This window comes from Mytilus edulis, chromosome 13 (genome assembly GCF_963676685.1).
Source record: "Mytilus edulis chromosome 13, xbMytEdul2.2, whole genome shotgun sequence".
Classification (NCBI taxonomy): Eukaryota; Metazoa; Mollusca; class Bivalvia; order Mytilida; family Mytilidae; genus Mytilus; species Mytilus edulis.
The window spans coordinates 10,959,783-10,982,318 of record NC_092356.1 but is presented as its reverse complement, the minus strand read 5'-3'; the positions used below and the strand labels follow the sequence as shown (position 1 = coordinate 10,982,318).

The 22,536-nt window shown below is 31.7% G+C and overlaps 1 protein-coding gene across 1 annotated transcript; it reads right to left on the bottom strand.

Annotated features, from left to right (window-relative positions):
- Window positions 1–669: 669 nt before the first annotated feature.
- Window positions 670–21,355, bottom strand: LOC139501772 (uncharacterized). The gene is made up of 4 exons (XM_071290916.1): window positions 20,470–21,355; window positions 14,347–14,484; window positions 2,980–3,145; window positions 670–1,966 (listed from the first exon to the last, which is right to left on the bottom strand). The coding sequence occupies exons 1-4, from the start codon at window positions 20,936–20,938 to the stop codon at window positions 1,702–1,704; spliced, it is 1,038 nt and encodes a 345-aa protein (XP_071147017.1). The 5' UTR covers window positions 20,939–21,355; the 3' UTR covers window positions 670–1,701.
- Between the last annotated feature and the right edge of the window lie 1,181 nt (window positions 21,356–22,536).

Here is a 22,536-nt window from a genome sequence, read left to right as displayed (position 1 = left end):
AAGCATGCACAATTATGGCACCACAATGGTAACCACGGTAACATGATTGTTCTTATGCATCAGAACTTGTTGATTTTGTAATTGTCAGACATTTTTACATTTATGTCATCAAATACTAATATAATTTGTTGAATTTGAACATTGAATTTTCATGAACCTTCTCATTGAAATATGCTATTGACTGGTTAGTAGACAAAAATATACAGTGCCAAAAAATACCATTGAAATTAATTATAAAACTGCATTTTGAGTTGAGATAGACAGAAAAAATACAAACAGTATATTGTTCCCAATGGAAAGGGAAGAGAGGCATACACTTATTTTGGTCTAGGCTTACAGTGTTCAAGTAATTTGACAGCTGATACATGTATATATAATAACAAACAATTACATTGATCAAGAGCAATGTCAAATATTACTTAATACTTCATAGTCTACACACTGCACAAAATATATACTATTATTTTTTAAACAATGTTGGTATATAGTTGTTGATGGAAAGAAAACTGGAAAATGTTCAAATGGTCAGTAATAAGGTACTTCCAGTATTTCACTGCAACCTCTCCCCCCCTTTCATAAATGTTTTTCTGTACAAAAAAAAATAAATTTTGAAATAATTTTTTTCAGTTCTACCGTATTCAACACAATGAAAAAATCAATTAATTTTGGTTTATTTTTTCTAAAAATTGATTTTAAAATACCTCTTCAAACATTTTTAGTTTTCCTTAACAACATGCAATTATAAATGTCAATTCCAAATTAAATCTTTATCAAAAACCTTTAATTAGAACCAAATGAAAATTTGCAAGTTTACTTTTCATCGACAAAAACAAACAACAGAATTAAAAAATTTCCAATAATTATAAATAAATAACAAAAATAAATACAATATCACAGATACAGCTATCCCATGATTCTAAGTGAGAATTATGGGATGTAAAATGGAGGGAATACTTATTACAAAGATGTTGACATGTGAACAATTCAAGAGTTAGCTCCCTTTGAAAATGGACGGCATACAACTGACATATTTACACAAAATGGTAAAATAAAAGTTTTGTTGAAAAACGATGACATCAGAAATTGAGAATATGTATTCTAAAAAAAATGCTGATTTCAGATCGTGTTTTAACTGTGTACAAAAAAATGTACATTTACAATAAAATGACATTCAAATGTGCAGTGGACACTCTCTGAAACAAATGACAAACGCTCTGTTACAAAGAAATGCCCTTTTTGTGTTAAATTCACAATCAACAACTTCTAAACTTTATTGTGCACAAACCATATCACTCAACTATGTGCGGTATCTTTGTACAACGTCATAAGGGGAAGAAAAAAAACATAAATGCATTTTACATTTCAAATTTTAGCTGGCCACAAAATAGTCACCCATAAAATTCCTGAATATCATGTAAAAATAACTCTGATGAAAATGTCCTTTAACAATATTTTGTTCTAAATTGTGAACCATGATTCTCATTAGTTAAAGAACACCGGAAGTTTTCTTTCTGTTTAACAAAAACAAACAAATATAAATTATCCTTAACAACACATAAAATTAACCATAATTAACAGGTCTCTTATATTCTCTAATAAATTGGTCCAAATTTAACAATCATGATCACATGACATCAACAATTGATCACATGACATCTTTAACAACTTGTCCTCCATTTTGGACTAGGTATTTGTCCCTTTTTATATGTTCATCACAAGTTCCGTTAACATTTGTGAATAATTTTGTTCCACACTTAGCGAAGGCAGTGTCACAGATTTATCGCCTTCACGTAATGTCACTAATTGTAAGGAGGCTGTTCCTCCGTAGCCATTTTTATTGTCCAATGACAAATGCGGTAAATACTTGTCAGCGATGGTGTCGACCAAATAAGGATCTTCTCCAGAAACAATAGCCTTAGAGTTAGTAATGTGAACTTTGGTGGGAATTGTTACTTTCTTCTGTCTGCTACAAAAATAAAGAAAAATACACAAATTATTATTTTCAAACAAATCTGGAGAATATAAAAAATATAAAGCAAATAATGCCACTTGGTGGTTATCTTAATCATACCTGCCAACTGTCACTATTTGAGGGGATTTCCCCCATGGAGGCTCCAAAATTGAAATTTGGAAAGAGCAATTTTGTCCTCAATTTTAAATAAAACAATTATTTTACAATGATTTTAGGCTTATAAAAGTATGAAGAAGCCAAAAAACAACATTAAAATGTATTAGAAGGCCCACTTGAATTTTTGTTTGGACTATGTCAGGCATCTTACACACAAAACCCCCATAGGTATTTTGAAAGGTTGGCAGGTATGCTTAATAATAAGAACTTGCATTCTCATATCTGATAAACAGAATAAAAAAAAAGGCTTATTCTGAATTCACAATAACTGAACTAGGATTTTGTTCATATGCACATAACAATTTCTGAGTTTACAGTAAACACACCATCAAAATCATGTGTTCTTAGGTTGCCCTATTACACCACTGTCCCTTGCTAAGATGAGTTTTGGGCAACAGCAAACATGTTTAACCCAATCACATTCTGTCTGTGCCTGTCCCAAGTCAGTATTGGGTGTAGATTGTTGTTGTACATGTTGTGTATACATAAATCAGGCTTTATTTTTGAATGCTTTTACATCTTGTCTTTGCTTTCATCCACCATTTTCTACTTAAGAAAATTCCTGAACGTACATGATCAAGTCCAGAATATGACACTTGTTATCAATTTTAATTTTTGATGTTGCCTTTTGATTACCATGATTACAGACTTTCCATTTTGAATTTTCCTCAGAATTTTGGTATTTTTGTTATTTTACTTTTTGCATGATCGATTTTGGTCATTCTTGAAGATTGTAAAGTAACCTGAAGTTGCTAACATCTACTTCATTTGATCTTTGGTGAAAATACGTCTCATTAGATGTTTTTATTTAATAAAACGTAAACACTTAAAACAAAAAAATTGTTACATACTTCCCCCTTCTAATTGACCCTTGATCTTTATGACCTTCTGGTTTAACCCTATCAAACAGTTTCTTCATCCACAAGTCGGTATCTCCTGTTATTATAAGCTTTCTCTCTTGAGCAGGTCGAGATGGTTTCTTCATCTTGTCTTCTGGGGGTGTTATAGGTCGAACATCTGAAAAATAACCAAAGATAATGAAAACTAGTTGTCAACTTGAGGGTTAAAAGAATGTCTCCCTGCAAAATCCTTATCTGTTTTCATAAAGCGTAGCCTCATCTAAACTTGTGCGTGACCCTGATTGCTGTGGCACGTACTTCTATGAAAATAAGTGTTGAACTAGGATGTTTGTTACCTGACTAAATGGATATATTGAAAACATAAACTGAAACAACTGTTATACTTTAATTGTATTCTCAGTTGTGAATTGAATAAAATCAACATAAATACTTAAAAGAAATAGAGCTGCAATGCAACATGTGACATTGAAAAAAAATAACTTTTTTTTATGCTAAATGTAATGCTTTCCAAAATTTCTGTTTGATCATGTGTTATTACTTGTTCTATATGTCCATTTGTTCAAAAGAGATGGCTGCTGTGGTCATTTGATCAGTCAAAATATTTTTGGTGATTCCTAACAAAACCTTTCTGGTGTATATTTTCTAGATAATTTTTTGTAAATTTGATAAAAGAAAAGGTTGACCGACTTTATAATCCCCACTTTCTGTGTCAATCAATAATATATTACTTAAGAGTCTTACTTCTACCTTTAGCAAAAATAGACTCATTATATTAATTGGACAATAAATCATTTACTTATATAAAGCCTCATTGAACTTCTAGGAAGATGATTAATTAATTCAGATCCTCAGATGACTTATATAAATTAACTATTGATTAGGGCTAAAAATCAAGGAATACCATTAATATGGCATTATTCATTAAGTCCAAGAGAAATAGAGAATATGAATAAAAGCAAATATACTAGACATAATTGTAAATGAAACACAAAGATACGAGAACAGCATAAGTTATTTAGGGGTCAATGTATGACCTTCAACAATGGACAAGCGCCTATGTCAAACTGTAAATCGTCCCTAGTAAACATGTGACAGGTGTTTCACTTCTTTATTAAGATCTCAACTCTCACCCTTTTTTCACATTTAGCAGGTAAATTTGAAAATGACCTCAAACTAAAGACACAAAATACAAATCTCAGAAGATATTTAGAGGTCAATATATGACCTCTAACCAGCAAGCAAAAGATACAAATTACAAAATATATTAAGGTTACACTGACCACTTTCCCGACTTTAGACATGTACATATGTGATTTTTTAAAACTAGATTTTTGAGATTTCAAATCCTCACCCTTTGTTTAATCTCATTTAGTAGGGAATACTTGAAAAAGACCAAGTCTGAGATACAAATTTAACATATACTTGATGTACCAAACATGTATAATACATATAATTGATGTTTATTCAAGCTCCTATTGGAAATGAAAGGGAGTTCCCCTCAAATATTTCAGGAGTATTAGACCCACTTAAATTCAAAAGTGTCTTTTAATTATAAACCATTTAAATTAGAAGACAATTTTTTATCACTCACTCAGATCAAATGTATAAACTTGTCAAGTTTATTTTATTATAAATCATTCTTTTATTCAAAAGTGCATGTTCATGATATTAGCCTAATTTTAAAAAGATGAATTACAAAAGTTGTTATACAAAATTGAACCCTAAAATGGAACATTAAAACCATTATTTATTAGATCTTTGGTCATAATAGTTCATTTATAGCATGTAAACTTCCGAAACATTATATTGTTTCTAAAACAGGATCGCTTAATTTATAAATATATAATTTTTCCAATGTGTGTGTGTAAAATTTGCATTTTTTTTTAGAAGTACTGCTGCTTCGATCACCTTATAAATTATACTGAATATATTCAAATAAAGTCACATTTAACAGAATGTCACATGGTCACATTCTTTTTGTATCTGTCTTAAGTCAGGACCCTCAGTAGAACAGGGGTTGTTGTGTATGCCTGTCATATTTAATGTGTTTTGAAAAAAAAATTTGTTATAAATATGGCCCTTAGTTTTCTGCTTTAAATTGTTTTTCATTTTATAGCAATACAGAAAGAGTTTTTCACAGTTGAGGCTGTACAGTTGCCTATCATTGCCAACGACGGTACAAACCTCATTTTAACTCTCATTTGCAATCATACCATTATATATAATTCAGGCCATAAAAAAGAAAATAGCTCCAGTCATGCTTCAGTCCAATCAATCCTTATATAATCAAACAAATTTTTCCCACAAAAGGGGGAGTGGGGCAGCCCCCTAAGCCCTGCCCCCCCCCCCCCCCCCCACACACACACACACATACACTGGATCTGCCTATGTCCATCTCACTATAACCAAATCAAACATTAATCATTTATTTCAATGATCGGTAATCAAGCTACATATATTGAAATGTTCAATTTGTGTAAACAATGAAAACGATTTTTAATTCATTAATATCAATTCAATAATAAATTGATGTTTGGTTCAATATTTAAATTCAATTTAAATGACGCAACAAAAGTTGGTACGTTTCCAATCAAAATATTGGTATCAATAAATATCTTTTATAATTTAATTTTAAAAATCCTTTATATAACTGAAACTGATGTTTAACACACATGTATTTACAAATGTTTTATATAAATTCCTTTGAGATTTTAATATAATTTAAATACGATATATGTAAACTCCAGACTTAAGATACATTGTGTCAAGGGCGTCCATATAAAATGGGAGGCAGGACCTTTTTCGGGTCATCAGGATTTGGTGTTTTTAAGCTCAGGATTTTGGGATTGACCTTTTGGGGATCTAGGATTTCCTTTTTTAAATATCAGGATGTTGGGATTTATTTTTTTTTAAATTTGGGACCTTGGAATTTAATGTTTGTAAGCCCAGGATTACAGGATCAGGACCCCTCCATCCCCCCCCCAAATGATTATGAGACAACTCTCCATCAGAGCAGACTCAGTTAGCAACTGTAGGTTAGCATTACAACCTTCAGCAATGAACAAAACCAATATACTTATAATTAGCATGATATTAAAGGCCCTGAAATAACAAATGTAAAACAATTCAAAAGAGAAAACTTAGGTGTTCTCATGCAAGCGTTAAACAATATATAAAAAGACAAAAGTATTCGTTGGCATACAGACAGACAAGGTGATTGCAAAGAAGCAAGAAGCCACATCTTCTAGAGTGGTGATGTTAAGGTGGTACCTAACACTACAGGGAGATAACTCTGTAAAATCAACTGTACGTTTTAATTACGTTGTGTTGTTAAGGAAATATTAAGCTTCTCAATGATCAAAATAAGTGTTTGTCAAACTGCTATATAACCAGTGTAATTTTTCTGATAAAACGATTGGTTCAAATTTTTAATTTTTTTTATATTTTTGTCAAAGGGTCGCGTCAAAGTAAGTACTTTGTCAAAATTTCAAGAAAATTAAACGAGCCAAATTAATTTTAGTTGAAGTGTTGGGTACCACCTTTAAAACAGGTAAGTCACTCTCATCCAAAGAAAAAAAGACAAAATAAATCTTTCAAGAGAAAAAAAGAAACAAAAACATTAATAACATGGCCCAAACTAAAAAGACACACCTGAATATAACAAAACCAGACAGCTCTGTTAAAAGCAAAAACAGACAGCAAGGACTTTATTTGGTATGGCCTACAATAAGGCCTCTTTTTACTCAAATTCAATTTACAATTTTCAAATATGATCATAAATTCAAAGCAAACCTTTTCAATTAGAAGAAGCAAACATTTAACTTTTCAATTAGAAGAAGCAAACATTTAACTTTTCAAATAAATAAAAGTCTTAATTTGCATGTTTCTTAAAAACGATTGACATTTTATAGAATTTTGAAAGCTATTGGGAGTTTTGATCTATTCAATTTTAACATCCAGGTAGACAACAAATTTTCAAAACATTTGAATTCAACCATACAACATGTACAATATAAATCAAAAAGTCATCTATACAAAAGATAGTATTGATATTTTCTATATATTTGAGGCAGATTATAAATTATTGAAAAGTGAAATTGACGCTCAGTTGAATTCCTTGTAAATTATACCTTTTAGTATAATATACATATATATAATCAATATTTACATTGTATGGAAGGGTTTGATAGAAATTTTATCCTCGAAGAGATGAAGCACTTTAATATTTAGACGCCATTATAATCTTAAGCCTCTTTAAAACCAACTTGATTTTTTTTTAAATTTTTGTTGTTGATTAATAAAAAGCACACTATGAGGGTAGATGTGATATTGTATTTTTTTATTGAAATAATTAAACTGAAATATTATTTTTAATATGTATTATGCGAAGATGTTCAGGATAAGTTTTATCTTAATATGTATTATCAGGTTTTTTTTCTTTCTGTTCTTTTTGCTTTGGAGGTAGCTGAACTATAGGGTATTCTTGTGTAAAGTTTAACAAAAGTTTTTAAAATGTGAAAAGGCATGAAAAACAGACAGTTGTAGCATACTGGATGTGACATGGTTGAAAATGCACTCTTGAAAAATAAGTTGAAGGTATAGAATTCAAACCCCTAGTTAAGACCCGGTTGTAAAGAACATACACGAAAGAATTAAATATTTTAAACAAAAAAAGTCAAAATAGTTTTAGCACCCTGCATATATAGCTGTATCTTTGTCAATAGGTGAAATATTTTGGTAGCAATTATATCAAATGAAAGCTTTATGACTTGGAATCACTGCAGAACCCTTCTAGGTGAAATATTTTGGTAGCCATTATATCCAATGAAAGCTTTATGACTCGGAATCACTGCAGAACCCTTGTAGGTGGAATATTTTGGTAGCCATTATATCAAATGAAAGCTTTATGACTCGGAATCACTACAGAACCCTTGTAGGTGAAATATTTTGGTAGCCTTTATATCAAATGAAAGCTTTATGACTCGGAATCACTGCTGAACCCTTGTAGGTGAAATATTTTGGTAGCCATTATATCAAATGAAAGCTTTAGGACTCAGAATCACTGCAGAACCCTTGTAGGTGAAATATTTTGGTTGCCATTATATCAAATGAAAGCTTTATGACTCGGAATCACTGCAGAACCCTTGTAGGTGAAATATTTTGGTTGCCATTATATCAAATGAAAGCTTTATGACTCGGAATCACTGCAGAACCCTTGTAGGTGAAATATTTTGGTAGCCATTATATCAAATGAAAGCTTTAGGACATGGAATCACTTCACAACCTGAACCCTTATGTTAAAAATTTTTAATAATAAAGAAGTATATAAAATTCAATAGGAGGGCACATTTGCCCTGTCGTTCAAAACAGAAGTACCTGTTTTTATGCAACCAAACTTCAGGGAACCAGCAATTGCTCTAATATGCAATCATGTTGAATTTTTCAGGGCAAGTCAGGTTAAGGAATAGTTTTAACATGAAATAACTGCCACTATATTTTAACAAGTGACAAAGAAGCCAGTAATGCTTTAAATTGCAGAATTTAACTTAGAAACCAAAGGGGCTATGAATTAGTGCTTTTATTCCTGAAAAGCAGCACAATTTGTTTTTATTTGCCCAAATAGTATAGGCTACAATGCACAGCTAGATATGAAAAAAAGTCTTTTTGGCTTTTTACAATAAAATATTTGTAATTATTACATCTTCTAAAAATATTAGAGAATAATTAATTTAATGGGCAAAAAGTATAAAGAATAGAGAAAAATGGAAATGAAAAATTAAGTAAAAAGAATAATGACATGCTTAAATATAAAAAAGAATGTGTCCATAGTTCAATGGATGCCCCACTTAAATTATCATTTTCTATGTTCAGTTGACAGAGTTAAAATCTTTAACCTGAAGCGGGACAGACAGACTAAAAGACCGACGAACAAACATTTGCATAGACCGAAAAACATAATGCCCCTAGGTTGAGCATAAATATAGAGAATAATGAGCAAGGTATAAAGAATAAAGTAAAATTGCCTAAAAATTTAAGAATACAGATGTCAAAAACCCACCATCAAGATCCTCGTACATGTATATAGAAATTAGAGACTATCTCAATAAATGTCTGATCTTTTTCCTGTTTTGATTGTTAGCATATATAATTATACATGTACTTTTATTCAGAAACATTCTAAAATCGTCAAAGAAAACAGGAAAAAAAGTCCTGCTTTGATGCTTGTATTGAATGAATGGCTTTGGTAACTAGGTAACCAATCATTAACCACCTCAAAGAAAATATCACAAATTGAGGAAAAATTGATTACATAGAAAAAGAGAGACAAACACAATATTTATCTATTAATGCATTAATGCAATTTGTTATACAAGATAACTTGGAGAGTCCCGACTTTTCACGGTGAATTTCACCTGAGATAAATTTATAAAAGGAAAGGCAAAAAGACAAATATTGTTTGCAATAGTTACGTGCATACACAGCTATGATAACAGGCATTATATATATTCGTGTTTATGGCTTTGGAATAATAAATGACAATAACTAAATATTGATTTGTCAAATGACAAAATAAGTACAATTTAAATTTAAATGAAGCATTACTTCCAATTGACTATTTTCATATTACCGACTTTTGATTCAAGAATGAATAATTTCTGACACTGGTAACCTCCACTCTGGTAAGACATTCTGGTACGCGGTCAAGTAAGAGCAACTGAAGAAAGTAAAACCAAGCTAACAATCGGTACAATTAGGAGGGAAATCAACTTTAAATTTTCACAGAACTGATTGTGCAAAAAAAGAGAAGCATCATGAAAGGATTTGGAGTTTAAAATTTGCTAATATACAGACATATCAATCTCTCTGGGTATCCAAAATATTTAACCACAAAAAAGTGGCATAACTATGTGAAAATGTCTCAGCTTTGAAAGGAGCTATCATACATATCTAAGTTTATGAGCAGAGGAATTGCTCATCTGTGGCAATTCCTCTTATTATTTATTCCAGAGTCATCAGTCACGAATACATTTGTATGTCAATTCTCTAAGACTCTTTATATAAAAGAGATACAAAAGATAACACTGTGAAAGGGACATTCAAACTCATAAGTTGAAAAATAAACACCACCATTAAAAAAGTAAAGACAAACAGACAAACAACAGTTCACAAAACACAACATAGAAAGATAAAGACTGAGAAACACAAACCCCAAAGAAAACCGGGGTTGATCTCTGGTACTCCTAAAGGAAAACTCTTATTGAATCACAAGAGTTGACACAAATATTTGCACATGTTTAAAACACAATGAAACAAAATGTCCAGCTACAAGAGTTGGCTTAATATTTTTTTTTGTAATTCAAGAAATGTAAGTGGCTTAAGGTGGTACCCAACACTTTCACTAAAATTAATTTGGCTTGTTTAATTTTCATAAAATTTTTACAAAGTATTTACTTTGACTCTTTGACAAAAATATAAAAATTTCAAAAAATTTGAACCAAACATTTTATCAGAAAAATTACACTGGTTATATAGCAGTTTGATAAACACTAATTTTGATCATTGAGAAGCGTAATATTCCGTTAAAAACACAACGTCATTAAAACGTTGAGGTGAATTTACAGAGTTATCTCCCTGTAGTGTTAGGTACCACCTTAAAGAAATATTTTTTTTCAATTAGGGCTGACAATTTTGTCTGAAGGTCCACTTGTTTTGTTGTCCATTTTTAAATTCCATATTGTGGCAATCCTGTAATAGGTTAAAAATAGTGACTTAGCACTAACTAGCTATTACATTGTTTTCTTTGGAATTTGACCTGTATATATATAGAAATCTCTCTAACTATTAATTTCGATCAAGAATATAAATTAAAAATAAAAGCCTTTTAAAGTAGAAGTCGTTAATCTTTTCTAGAAATTGAGATTAACTTTATTCGTACATATATAATACATGTATACAATTATGAACATTTTTTAAACTTTAAATTTAGAAGTTCTTTTTTACTGGCATTCTGAGGATTAGAGAAATTGCATGAGATTGGTGAAAATAGATGGGATGTCCAAAGAAAATCTACAGGTTCAAACCAAATGTTTGCACTCTCAGTTGGCACATATTAGAGTGCAGAAATGACACATCATTTGGTGCTAATTCATGATTTTTTTTTGGCACTTTTCTCTCACTGATACTACTTTTTTTACCCCCTTAGTATCCCACACAAAAAAAAAAGTGTGTAATCTTCTTATAATTTTAATGTGTGTCTTAATTTAGACGGCTAAAAGTTAAGTTGCAATGTTCCTGGTTATATATAAGTGCAGTGCAATCACCAGCTGTTTGGTAATTAAAAACAGATGTAATATATATATATATAATTAACAGGAATGGCCTCTAAAATATTGTCACAGAAATGATTCACCAGCATCAACTATTAAAGGTTGCAAGCTTCAAAACATTATTTCCAAGTTCATAGTACCACCTTCCCCCTCTTTCATGTCTTTACAAGCACTCATCATATTTTGCCTTCATTGGCAAATAAACTAATAAAACATCAACCAGAGGTGCCATTATTTTCCTCGAGATCTCTCTCTTACATTGTTTTTTTGTCATTTTTTTTTAAAAGTTTTTCAAATATGAAACTGATTCTTTCTTCGCATGATTAAATTAAATCTAATTTAGGAGGGCTTATATTAATATTTGTTAAAGTGTTGTTCAATCAGATTAAATTTACAAACTATAATCTGTTATGCAATACATGTATGATTATCTACATGAAATAAACCAACTAGTGGTACATGTACATCTTGGAATTTTAAATACATGTAGGATTAAATTTAAGACATTCCTGAATTTTATTTTTTAAGAAAGAAACAATAATGTGTGCCCCACTCACACTATCATTTTCTATGTTCAATGGACTGTGCAATTTGGGTCAAAACTCTAATTTGGCATCAAAATTAGAAAGATCATACCATAAGAAACATGTGTACTAAGTTTTAAGTTGATTGGATTCAACTTCATCAAAAATTACCTTGACCAAAAATTTTAACCTGAACTTGGCTGAAGCAGGACAGACGGACAAACGAACTGAGGAACGGACCCACAGACCAGAAAACATAATGCCCCTCTACACTCGTAGGTGGGGCATAAAAACAAGTTCAACTTTAACAAGTGTGCCATTTAAAGTACTGTTATTCATGAACCTGATTTGAGTCTAAAACAACAAATATAAACTTAATTCTTGTGATGCCAATTATCATTTTGCTTTTAAGACATACAATGTGTGTTAATGTAGGTACTTCAAACAGTTTTACATAAAAAGTTCAAAGTTCAAATCTACAGATATAGTAAACATACAAAATTTAAAAAAAATATACACAGAAATCATGCAACAAATCAATGACAGAAAATGGCCCAATATTTCAACATAAATAGGTCTTTGTTAAAATTTCTTGATTTATAAGTCTTGATTTAGACAGATTTAAATACATGTATTTAAACTTATGTGAATTATACATTCTTTTATAGAAAACATATCAAGAAATGATAAAATAAATCATTAAAGAATCACGGTAACAGCACATGTATATGTTGAATCGCCCTACAAGAGTTATGAATTTTATTTCTAAGTACATATCAGGAATTAAGTTTACCAGATTAGCTTTAAATGTAGATTATTTTGACAACGGTAGACAAACATTCGTAGTTTATCCAAGGTTTAAATACCAGTACAAAAAGCACAAACCAGAAACTCCTTCCTCATTCTTCATAGAACATATAATATAGATAAATTTAAACCTTCAGTAATCTATGGCTTCTTTATGCATTCGGGTCAAGATAGATTTGTCTTGGCATGTTTCTGTACATAAAGACCTCACTATATCTATAAGTAATGTTGATCTTAAATTTAGAATCAGTGCCAATATGTTGCTGAAAGAGATCAGTATAACCAGAATGCCTCAGGCTATTTGTAATACTGTTGGTTCATTCAATTTCTTGGGTACCAATTTCATAGTAGAAAAATTGCATATTGGTGGATATATTTCATTGCCTGGTTTTGGCAAGGGCCACATACATTCCTTTAGAAAATTTGTAATTAGTTGAGCATTAAATTCATGGTTCCCCTGTACCAACCAAAATCCACAAAAATTAGAATACAACAAATACTATAATCATGCTAATGAATCCATAGTTATACATTCATAATTCAATTTTAATTAAGTTGCAAATTTTTATACTTTGAAGACTCAGGTTGCATATTTTGGCTTTAATATTGATTTACTTATAGGGTCTTTGCATTGGAACTAAACACATTTATTCAAAAACCAGTTGTTGACATGACACGGGTTATGTTCTTCTCATATATTTTATGATAGTATGATACTTAAACCCTAACGGGAGGGATTGTGCCTGATATTCATATGATGAAGACATAATCTTTCAATCAGTTTAATTGAGGTCTGGAGCTGGCATGTCAGTTAACTGCTAGTATGTCTGTTGTTATTTATGTATTATTGTCATTTTATATATTTTATTTTGTAACATCTTCTGACATCGGACTCGACTTCTCTTGAACTGAATTTTAATGTGCGTATTGTTATGCGTTTACTTTTCGACATTGGCTAGAGGTACATGTATAGGGGGAGGGTTGAGATCTCATAAACATGTTTAACCCGGCCGCAATTTTGCGCCTGTCCCAAGTCAGGAGCCTCTGGCCTTTGTTAGTCTTGTATGATTTTTAATAGTTTCTTGTGTATAATTCGGAGTTTAATATGACGTCCATTATCACTATACTAGTATACATATTTTTAAGGGGCCAGCTGAAAGACACCTACAGGTGCGGGAGTTTCTCGCTACGTTGAAGACCCATTGGTGGCCTTTGGCTGTTGTCTGCTCTATGGTCAGGTTGTTGTCGCTCTGACACATTCCCCATTTCTTTTCTCAATTTTAGGTTAACAAACACAGCAAATTTGATCTCATCATCCATTTAGTGCAATTTAAAATGCAAGTATAATCTCTTGCACAGACTACCAGAGGTCAATGGTTTGCAAAAAAATATTATTCAACTAAAGGAAATCATGAATATGACAGCAATGTTTTCCAGTAGTTCTACAGAGTTCTAGAAATGTTTTTGTTGCCTGGTGGTCCTTGAAGAAAATATGCAGGTACTGATCACTATCATTTCTATTGCATTAATTACCAAAAAATCCCTAGGACCACTACTTGTCCAGAACTCTGGTTCTGTTGGTAATTTAGTCAATATATTGGTTTAATCAGTTCTTATTCTAGACATTTGAGAGTTCCTGATCTAGTTATTTTTCCTCAAACTTTTAACTTGTAAAAAGTTAAGAATGTTTTTACTGTTACCTTGAAAGTCTTCCCCTGTTTCCTTAGTTCCTAATGGTGGTAATGAAGGAAACAGGTTACCAGGTGATACATTGCTAGGACAATTTGGTTGTTTCCAAAATGATTGTGGTAAAGCCCGCAACCGCATAGGAACTGAGTCTACAAAAAAACAACACAAAGAATAATAATTAAAAGTGTTACATACATGATTTACTGTACAAATATGTACATGTACAAGTGTATATACATGTATATATGACTGTCACCCGAGAGTTACCCATATATATATATACATCATACATGTACATATTTGGTGGTGTTACATCAGATTAGAATTCCGCTCAAACCAGTGCTCAGGGGCCATCTTAAACTTGCAGTTGAGTGAAAGTTACTTTTGAGATGAAAAAGGGCAATAAAAGCCCTATTCCCTTGCTTTATGTGAGTGATTTTAAAGGTGTTTTTTTGCTGTGCATGTACTGTTTTTGTGTCGTGGATGGATACCCCACATATCCTTTGTTTTTCTATTATATTATATGTCTCTACATGCTGTCAGTCTGTCTCTACATTAAATTGGTTTAAATTGTTTCATTTTTTTTACAATATGATTTTATCATATTCCTTTTTGTACTTTCTCATTATCATGATTATAACTACATTTGAAAAACCTTATATTTAGATTTTAATAAACAAATTTCAATTACAAAAATGTAGTATTTCTAAAAAGTTTTCATGACAAAATCCAATAATTTCAGTTGAACTTACAAAAAAATGTAAAACAATAATAACGTCTTATTGATCAACAAAGAAATTTATTTACAAACAAAGACGTTACGGACATTCTGGTCTTATTATCATATGAAAGATCGTTGAGTTTGTTTATTGAACCATTTTACAAAGAAAGTATAGAGCAAAAGTAATACTGATAAAATCGACCATGACTAACACTAACAAGGGTAGTATATACATGTAATTGAATTCAAACAATGTAAATTTTGTATGTTTAACAGTGGGGTTAAACAAAGTACTAGATTATGACGGAAAGTCCATAAAGAGAATAAATTTTTATTTGGTTTTCTACTTATAATTAAAAGTTTATATTTCAAGTATAAATATATACCGAGTACAGTACACAAATATAAAAGTTCAAATTGTGGTTTGGTATCCACATGACTGACCTTTTCTTCTTTATAAAACAAGAGTGCACACACTGAAATGTCTCGCCTTCTTTACTAATCATTGATAATATGTTGATAGTCCTAAGTATAAAGCTTTATTACAACTGTCACATAAACTTAACATTAACCAAGATAGCTTAACAAAGACCAATGAACCATGAAAATGAGGTCAAGGTCAGATGAACCATGCCAGGCAGACATGTACAGCTAACAAAGCTTCCATACAACAAATATAGTTGACCTACTACTTAGTTTAAGAAAAATAGACCAAAACACAAAAACTTAACACTGTGCAATGAACCGTGCAATTGAGGTCATGGTCAAATAAAACCTGCGGGACTGACATATAAATCATAATATATTCCCATACACCAAATATAGTTGACCTTTGGCATATAATATTAGATAAAAAGACCAAAACTTAAAAACTTAACTTTCATCACTGAACCATGAAAATGAGGTCAAGGTCAGATGACATCTGCCCGCTAGACATGTACACCTTACAATCATTCCATACAACAAATATAGTAAACCTATTGCATAAAGTATGAGAAAAACAGACCAAAACACAAAAACTTAACTATAACCACTGAACCATGAAAATGAGGTCAAGGTCAGATGACACCTGCCAGTTGGACATGTACACCTTCCAGTCCTTCCATACACCAAATATACTAGCCCTATTGCTTATAGTATCTGAGATATGGACTTGACCACCAAAACTTAACCTTGTTCACTGATCCATGAAATGAGGTCGAGGTCAAGTGAAAACTGTCTGACGGGCATGAGGACCTTGCAAGGTACGCACATACCAAATATATTTATCCTATTACTTATAATAAGAGAGAATTCAACATTACAAAAATTCTGAACTTTTTTTTCAAGTGGTCACTGAACCATGAAAATGAGGTCAAGGACATTGGACATGTGACCGACGGAAACTTCGTAACATGAGGCATCTATATACAAAGTATGAAGCATCCAGGTCTTTCACCTTCTTAAATATAAACCTTTTAAGAAGTTAGCTAACGCCGCCGCCGTAGCCGCCGTAGCCGCCGCCGGATCACTATCCCTATGTCGAGCTTTCTGCAACAAAAGTTGCAGGCTCGACAATTAATGATCGCAATTGGGATCGATATCCAGCCCTATTTGACAAAAATATTTAATTACATGATGTTGTATACGTATCAAATGATTCAAATCCTCTTAACAATATCGCTACATGTACATGTACATTGTACATTTTGTACTACAGTACATATTTCATTATATTTTTCTTAAACAATTTAGAAAACTTATTATGATCATCGTAAATTTGAAAAAGACTTTAAAATGAATTTTTCTTGTTTTTAAATATCAAGTTTAACAAAAGAATTGCCTGTTTAATTGATTTACATGTACATATACACACATGCCTTTATTCTTGCTAAAAATATCTGGTAGTAAATATGTACATGTACATAAATTGTACATTTTTATTCAGAATGATATTAAAGATTGAGAAAAAAACTTAATTTAACCAACATTTATGTCATGTATGTATGTCATGTATACATGTAGATATGTATATTTATCAATTGCAAACAATCATATATATATACTGGAACACTTCAATAAAATAGGAATTTATTACAGCTTTAGTAAAATTGAAGACTTAAACATAATGCATTGTACAAATGTTGTAAAATACTCTCTATTTCAGTTTATATCAGATTTATTGAGGGTGGCTATAATATTAATGTCTATCAACAAGAGTACTCCTCTAGGGTACATTATTGTATACAATGAACTTGAAGCGAAAGAGCCTCTGAAAATCAATTACATATTCAGAAAGAGTGGCTTTATCAGGTTAGGAACATTATCCCTCAGATGTGAGGTAACCCCTTATTGTAATGAATCCACCTTTTAAGAGGGGTATATACATTTGTAATTAAAGTGATAAAAAATATTGTTTTTGTAAAATCACTGTTTAGTACAAATGTCAGCATGGTCAGAGCACATAAATGTACATGTATATATTTATATTATTTAGAGAAAGTTTCCATATATACATTCATATACATGATATATGTATATGGTAAAAACATGTACATGTCAAGAATTTTGTAATAATATATTCCTGGACTTGAGCAAATTCTATTCTTTATTATCTTGATTATTAATAATATTTGAACCTGATATATATTTGAATATTAAAGGTACAAAAAAAACTCACAATGTACCATTTATATTCTCCTTTACAAACCCCTCTCCCCTCAAGAAATGAAATGAAGACTAAAACAGAAATTGCAAGGTCCCAGTTCAGACTTTAACTTGTGGATAGCACTAGCGCTAAGACATGTACATGTTTATGCTTTCACATGTCGGTCATGACTAGAATTGCGAGTTTTATTAATTTAAAGTTCAAAAGTGCTGTTCTCATGGGTTTTCACTTTCATAATTGTAAAGTTTTACCTTAATTGAGATGAATATCTGATTTGTGATTAAAGGACTTGCAAATGATGGTAAATTGAAATCCTATGAAGTAAAACCAATTTGAATTTTCCCTATGGATTGAAAATCTGAAGCTAACATCATAATGACCCTGAGCTGTGGAGAAATTATTGAATTTTGCTTATATTTGTTTATCAATAATTGAAACAATGGTCAATGTCTTTCATAAGTACAATGAAGTACCTGGCTCAGCTGGTAAATTACCTGGCGTTAATTTCTCACATAGATTTCAGGAGTATTGATTTGTTACAGCAGAACATAAACAAGTTTACAACTGATTCAATAGACTTTGGAATTGACCCCATATTTCTCATTGTTGTTATGATGTAAAATCAATTTTAGTGTCTTAATATACATGTATAAAAGGTGGAGTTAATTAATTAGAATTAAATCTGTCAGCAGAAGTGTTAACTGATGTTCTATATATTATCCTGACTATAGGCTTAGGATGAGTAATTTAGCATCTGTTTCAAGTTCACAATATTAATGCAATCCAGATTTGTTTAAGCTTACATTTTGTATGTACTCTAAAGGTACAAATGTATCTTAACTATTATCACCAGGGGTAGATCTAGAGGTGGCCTTCTCCACCCCCCCACACACCTTATTTTGTGGAAAAAAAAATGTTTTTGAATCTCTGATGCATGACTGGAGCAGGCTCCCTCTTAGACAGTCTGTTGGTTCCCATATACATTTGTACATGTATGAAAATTTGTTGACCCACCACAGCCCACTCATCATGATCAGTGGCAGATCCAGAACTTTTCCTAAGGGGGGGGGGGGGGGGGGGGGGGGGCGCTGACTGACTTAAGGGGGGGTGGGGGCCTCCAGTCATGCTTCAATGATTCCCTATATAATCAACCAAATTTTTCCCAAAAATGGATCCGCCTATGATGATAAAACATGAACATGTGACAGTCCTAAGACAGGGCCATAAAAAATAATAGGTTTATTTGCCCTAACCCTACCTACACAGAAAAAAGCTGTCCACTCAAATTCTTTTATTGTCCTGATTTGAAGAAGTTTTTTTTAATCAGATAGGCATATACACTGTACTTCAATTTCTTTTTTTGAAAAAAAGAAAGAAAATGCATACATGTACAATGTACCTACCTGCCCACTGTCTCAAACTTTGGGTAGCTACATATACATGTATATAGGGCAAACCAAAATATTTTTAACTGTTGCCTATAGTCTTTAAATACAAATGTACATGTAGGTAAATATACATACATGTACATGTACATATGACATATATATATCGGTGAAAAATGTACCTTTTCCCTATGTATATAAAAATTATATACATTTAACTACATTTGTACTGTGTAACTGTGATTTTAACATGAGGTGGGGCAGACAGATGGACGAACAGAAGCACAAACCGATAAATGTAATGGGGCAAACAGTAACTATTTTAAATACGTTCTGCAATGTATTATTGCATCAATATATCATCTCCTATTCCACCTGTTATATTTTTAGAACTCCTTTTACAAATGTTTTACATGTACCATGTGTACAGATGAAGTACTTGGAAGCACTTTGGTGTGCACTTAGAAAAACACTTTTTTTTGTAACAATTTAAATGAGACTAAATAACTTCCAACAAACATCAAAAACACAAAAAATAATTTCTTAATTAAAGGTTTAAATAAATTACAACTTATAATGTTCCATATAGTGATTATTGAACTGGTTACACGTTACATTTTTGTTTTCTGCAGCATACTGTACATGTACAATGTACATGTAGGTGCCCTTTTGTTAATTTTCATACACTCTAGGTGCCCTTTTTATAAATTTTTACTTGCTCTAGATGCCCTTTTTGTGTGATAGGGGAAACACTATAATTCCTATCTACTAAAAATGTATCATACATGTAGGCAATGATATTAATTGTTTGCATTAAGTTAGTGGAGAATAAACCCTTTTTCCCTTGGAGAAGAATCCCAATTTGAAAAAATAATGACTAAAAATTATTCCCAAAAAGACAACTTTTTCCCAAACAGTGCAGTCTCAGTAGTAATTGTGCATAAATACAAACTGAAAAACACTCATTATACATTTTGCATGCCTAAAATGACTATATGTGCAGATTTGATGGTCTATTTATGTATCATTACTGACAAAAAGGGGTCTTATTTCAAAGCAGGGTTTGACTCTTGAAAGGGAGTCTGTAAATTGAAGTTTCAGTCAAATTCATGGGTTATTCTAAATTTCCCAATTTGATGAAAATTACGCATATTTTCCCAATAAAAATGGGTAGAGGTAGTTTTGAAAAAAGCCAAGAATATCACTGTACTAGGTAGGACAAAAAATTTACTATAACATGATCAGATCCCTTAAATAATGTGATAAAAAATGTGTCTATTTTATATTGTAAAATCAAATATTACTAGTACGATAATGAAACAATGAACAAGTGAACAAGTACATTACATGTATGTACATCAACATTGTACCAATTTATTACCTCTTCTAGGTTTCACTTTTGGCGGTGTAGGCGCCCGTTTCTTTAATCCAGTTTTAAAGTCACCAAAATAAACACTTGTCTTTTTCTTTTTAGTTTTTTTTATTTCATGCGCATGAAATTTAAATCCAGGAGGTCGTTCATATGTAGGGCCACTGGCAGTACTACTGCCACTGGGTGATGCCACATTTTCATAGTCATGATCATGCTCACATGCCTCACGATTCTGATTTAAAGATGTATCATTAGATCGCGGACTTGGTGGCAAACTGTCACTTTCTTCATCACTAGTGGTGACAATAGGTCCTGCCGCCACTCGTTTTGAACCCTGTGATTGATTTAATCGTGGTGTTACTATAGGAATAAGTTCATCCTCATATTTAATCAGTGATGTTGACCCTTTTTTACCACCATGTGTTTTGTGTACATTAGCAGGATGTAAATCCAATGACAATATATTTACATTTGACATGCTTCGAACACAGAAAGCACAGACTTTAATTCACTATGCACTTTCGTAGTAACCAAAACAATCACATTTTGAAAACATTTGACATCGATTTAATTTTGTTTCTACTTCCATTTGATTTTTAATAATGTAATTCCAATTAAAATTATAAAATTAACACTTTTTACACACGAAAAGTCAAAACATTCAACAAGATATAACGTGAACTGTGTGAACGACCTCCCAAAATAAATGTGCAGTTATCGGCGTGTATGGACTTGACAACTTCGCACACTTTGCGGTATATATAGTTTGCTGGAACTTTACATATACTTTATCATTTTAAAACCTATAATCGTCCATGGTTCGTTGATTACAATTTTTCTACCTGGATTCCAGATTGACGTTTAGCGCCATATTGTTAGTGTTGATGCTGTTGATAACGTAAATTGTCACCAAGTTCTCGATGTAAACACTACTTTGGTTGGTTATCAAATAAATGACGTCATTTCATTCATACATTTTCCTTCTGCAAGGTGCTCAAGAGTGATCTCCCATGTGATAATACTATCATGGCTATCATGTCAAAGATAAATATTCCTGTGGCGGATCCAGGGGGGGGGGGGGGGGGGGGTTCCGGGGGTTGGAATTCCCCCTTTTTTGTTGATCAATGCATTTGAATGGGAGCATATAGTTGGAACCCCCCTTTACTCTGGGTTGGGAACCCCCCTTTTTAAAATGGCTGGATCCGCGCCTGTATTCTATATTAGATACATAGATGCTGGGACTAATATAGGATAAATAAGGATCTACATGAGGTTTACAGCATAGAGAATAATTGCAAAAATATTTAGAATAAAGAAAAATGAAACAAAATGTAAAAGTAGGAAAAAACTGGAAAATAAATAAATCAAGCAATCATCTGGGACTATTATACGAATTTGTCATTGATTATCATTAAACTAGTCCCAGGCAATATTACAATCAGAAATGATGAAATAAAGAATTTATCTTTTGAGACGACAGAAAATCAGTTTGATAGTTAGGGGTGGGTCCCACCATTTTAAAAAGAGGGGATCCCTACCCAGCCTGACAAAAAAAAAGGGGGGGGTGTGTCAAACTATATGTTCACCAAATGGATATATAAAGTACTAAATGGTGGCCCCATTGCCGGCAATGCTATTTTCAGCAATTATTTCCTTAAAAGGCGCTTTTAATAAACTAATTATGGAAAAACTGCTGATGTCTAATTGAAGCTCGGTATCTATTTGCGATTTTACCGCACTCAAATATATATATGGTCCTATGGCCTTTCTTGGTGAATTTTGGGGTTTTTCACGATACCTGACGATTTCGCAGAAAAATTTCCCTAATTTTGAGTAACATAAAAAAAATATTTCCGGCCCTTCATACTATACATTTAAGGACAAATTTGTGCTTGCATGAAACTTCATTCATAATGCTTTCCAGAAGAAAAATATATAAAAGATATAACAACCAATCACAGAGAGCCATCTATTTTTATCTCTATGTCATGTTCCCTTCATAAAATGGCTGCGCTCATGTAATTTTATTGGTACATTGTAACCAAATGCATTGATCGGCCAAAAAAGGGAGGTTTT

What these genes read in the sequence shown, in the direction of transcription:
- LOC139501772 (XM_071290916.1), bottom strand. Translation starts at nt 20,938, where the DNA reads ATGTCAAATGTAAATATATTGTCATTGGATTTACATCCTGCTAATGTA. An exon ending in AACAGGGGAAGACTTTCAAG is followed by an intron (nt 3,146 to 14,346) that starts GTAACAGTAAAA and finishes GTTATTTTTCAG; the next exon opens with ATGTTCGACCTATAACACCC. An exon ending in GGGTCAATTAGAAGGGGGAA is followed by an intron (nt 1,967 to 2,979) that starts GTATGTAACAAT and finishes TTATTTTTGTAG; the next exon opens with CAGACAGAAGAAAGTAACAA.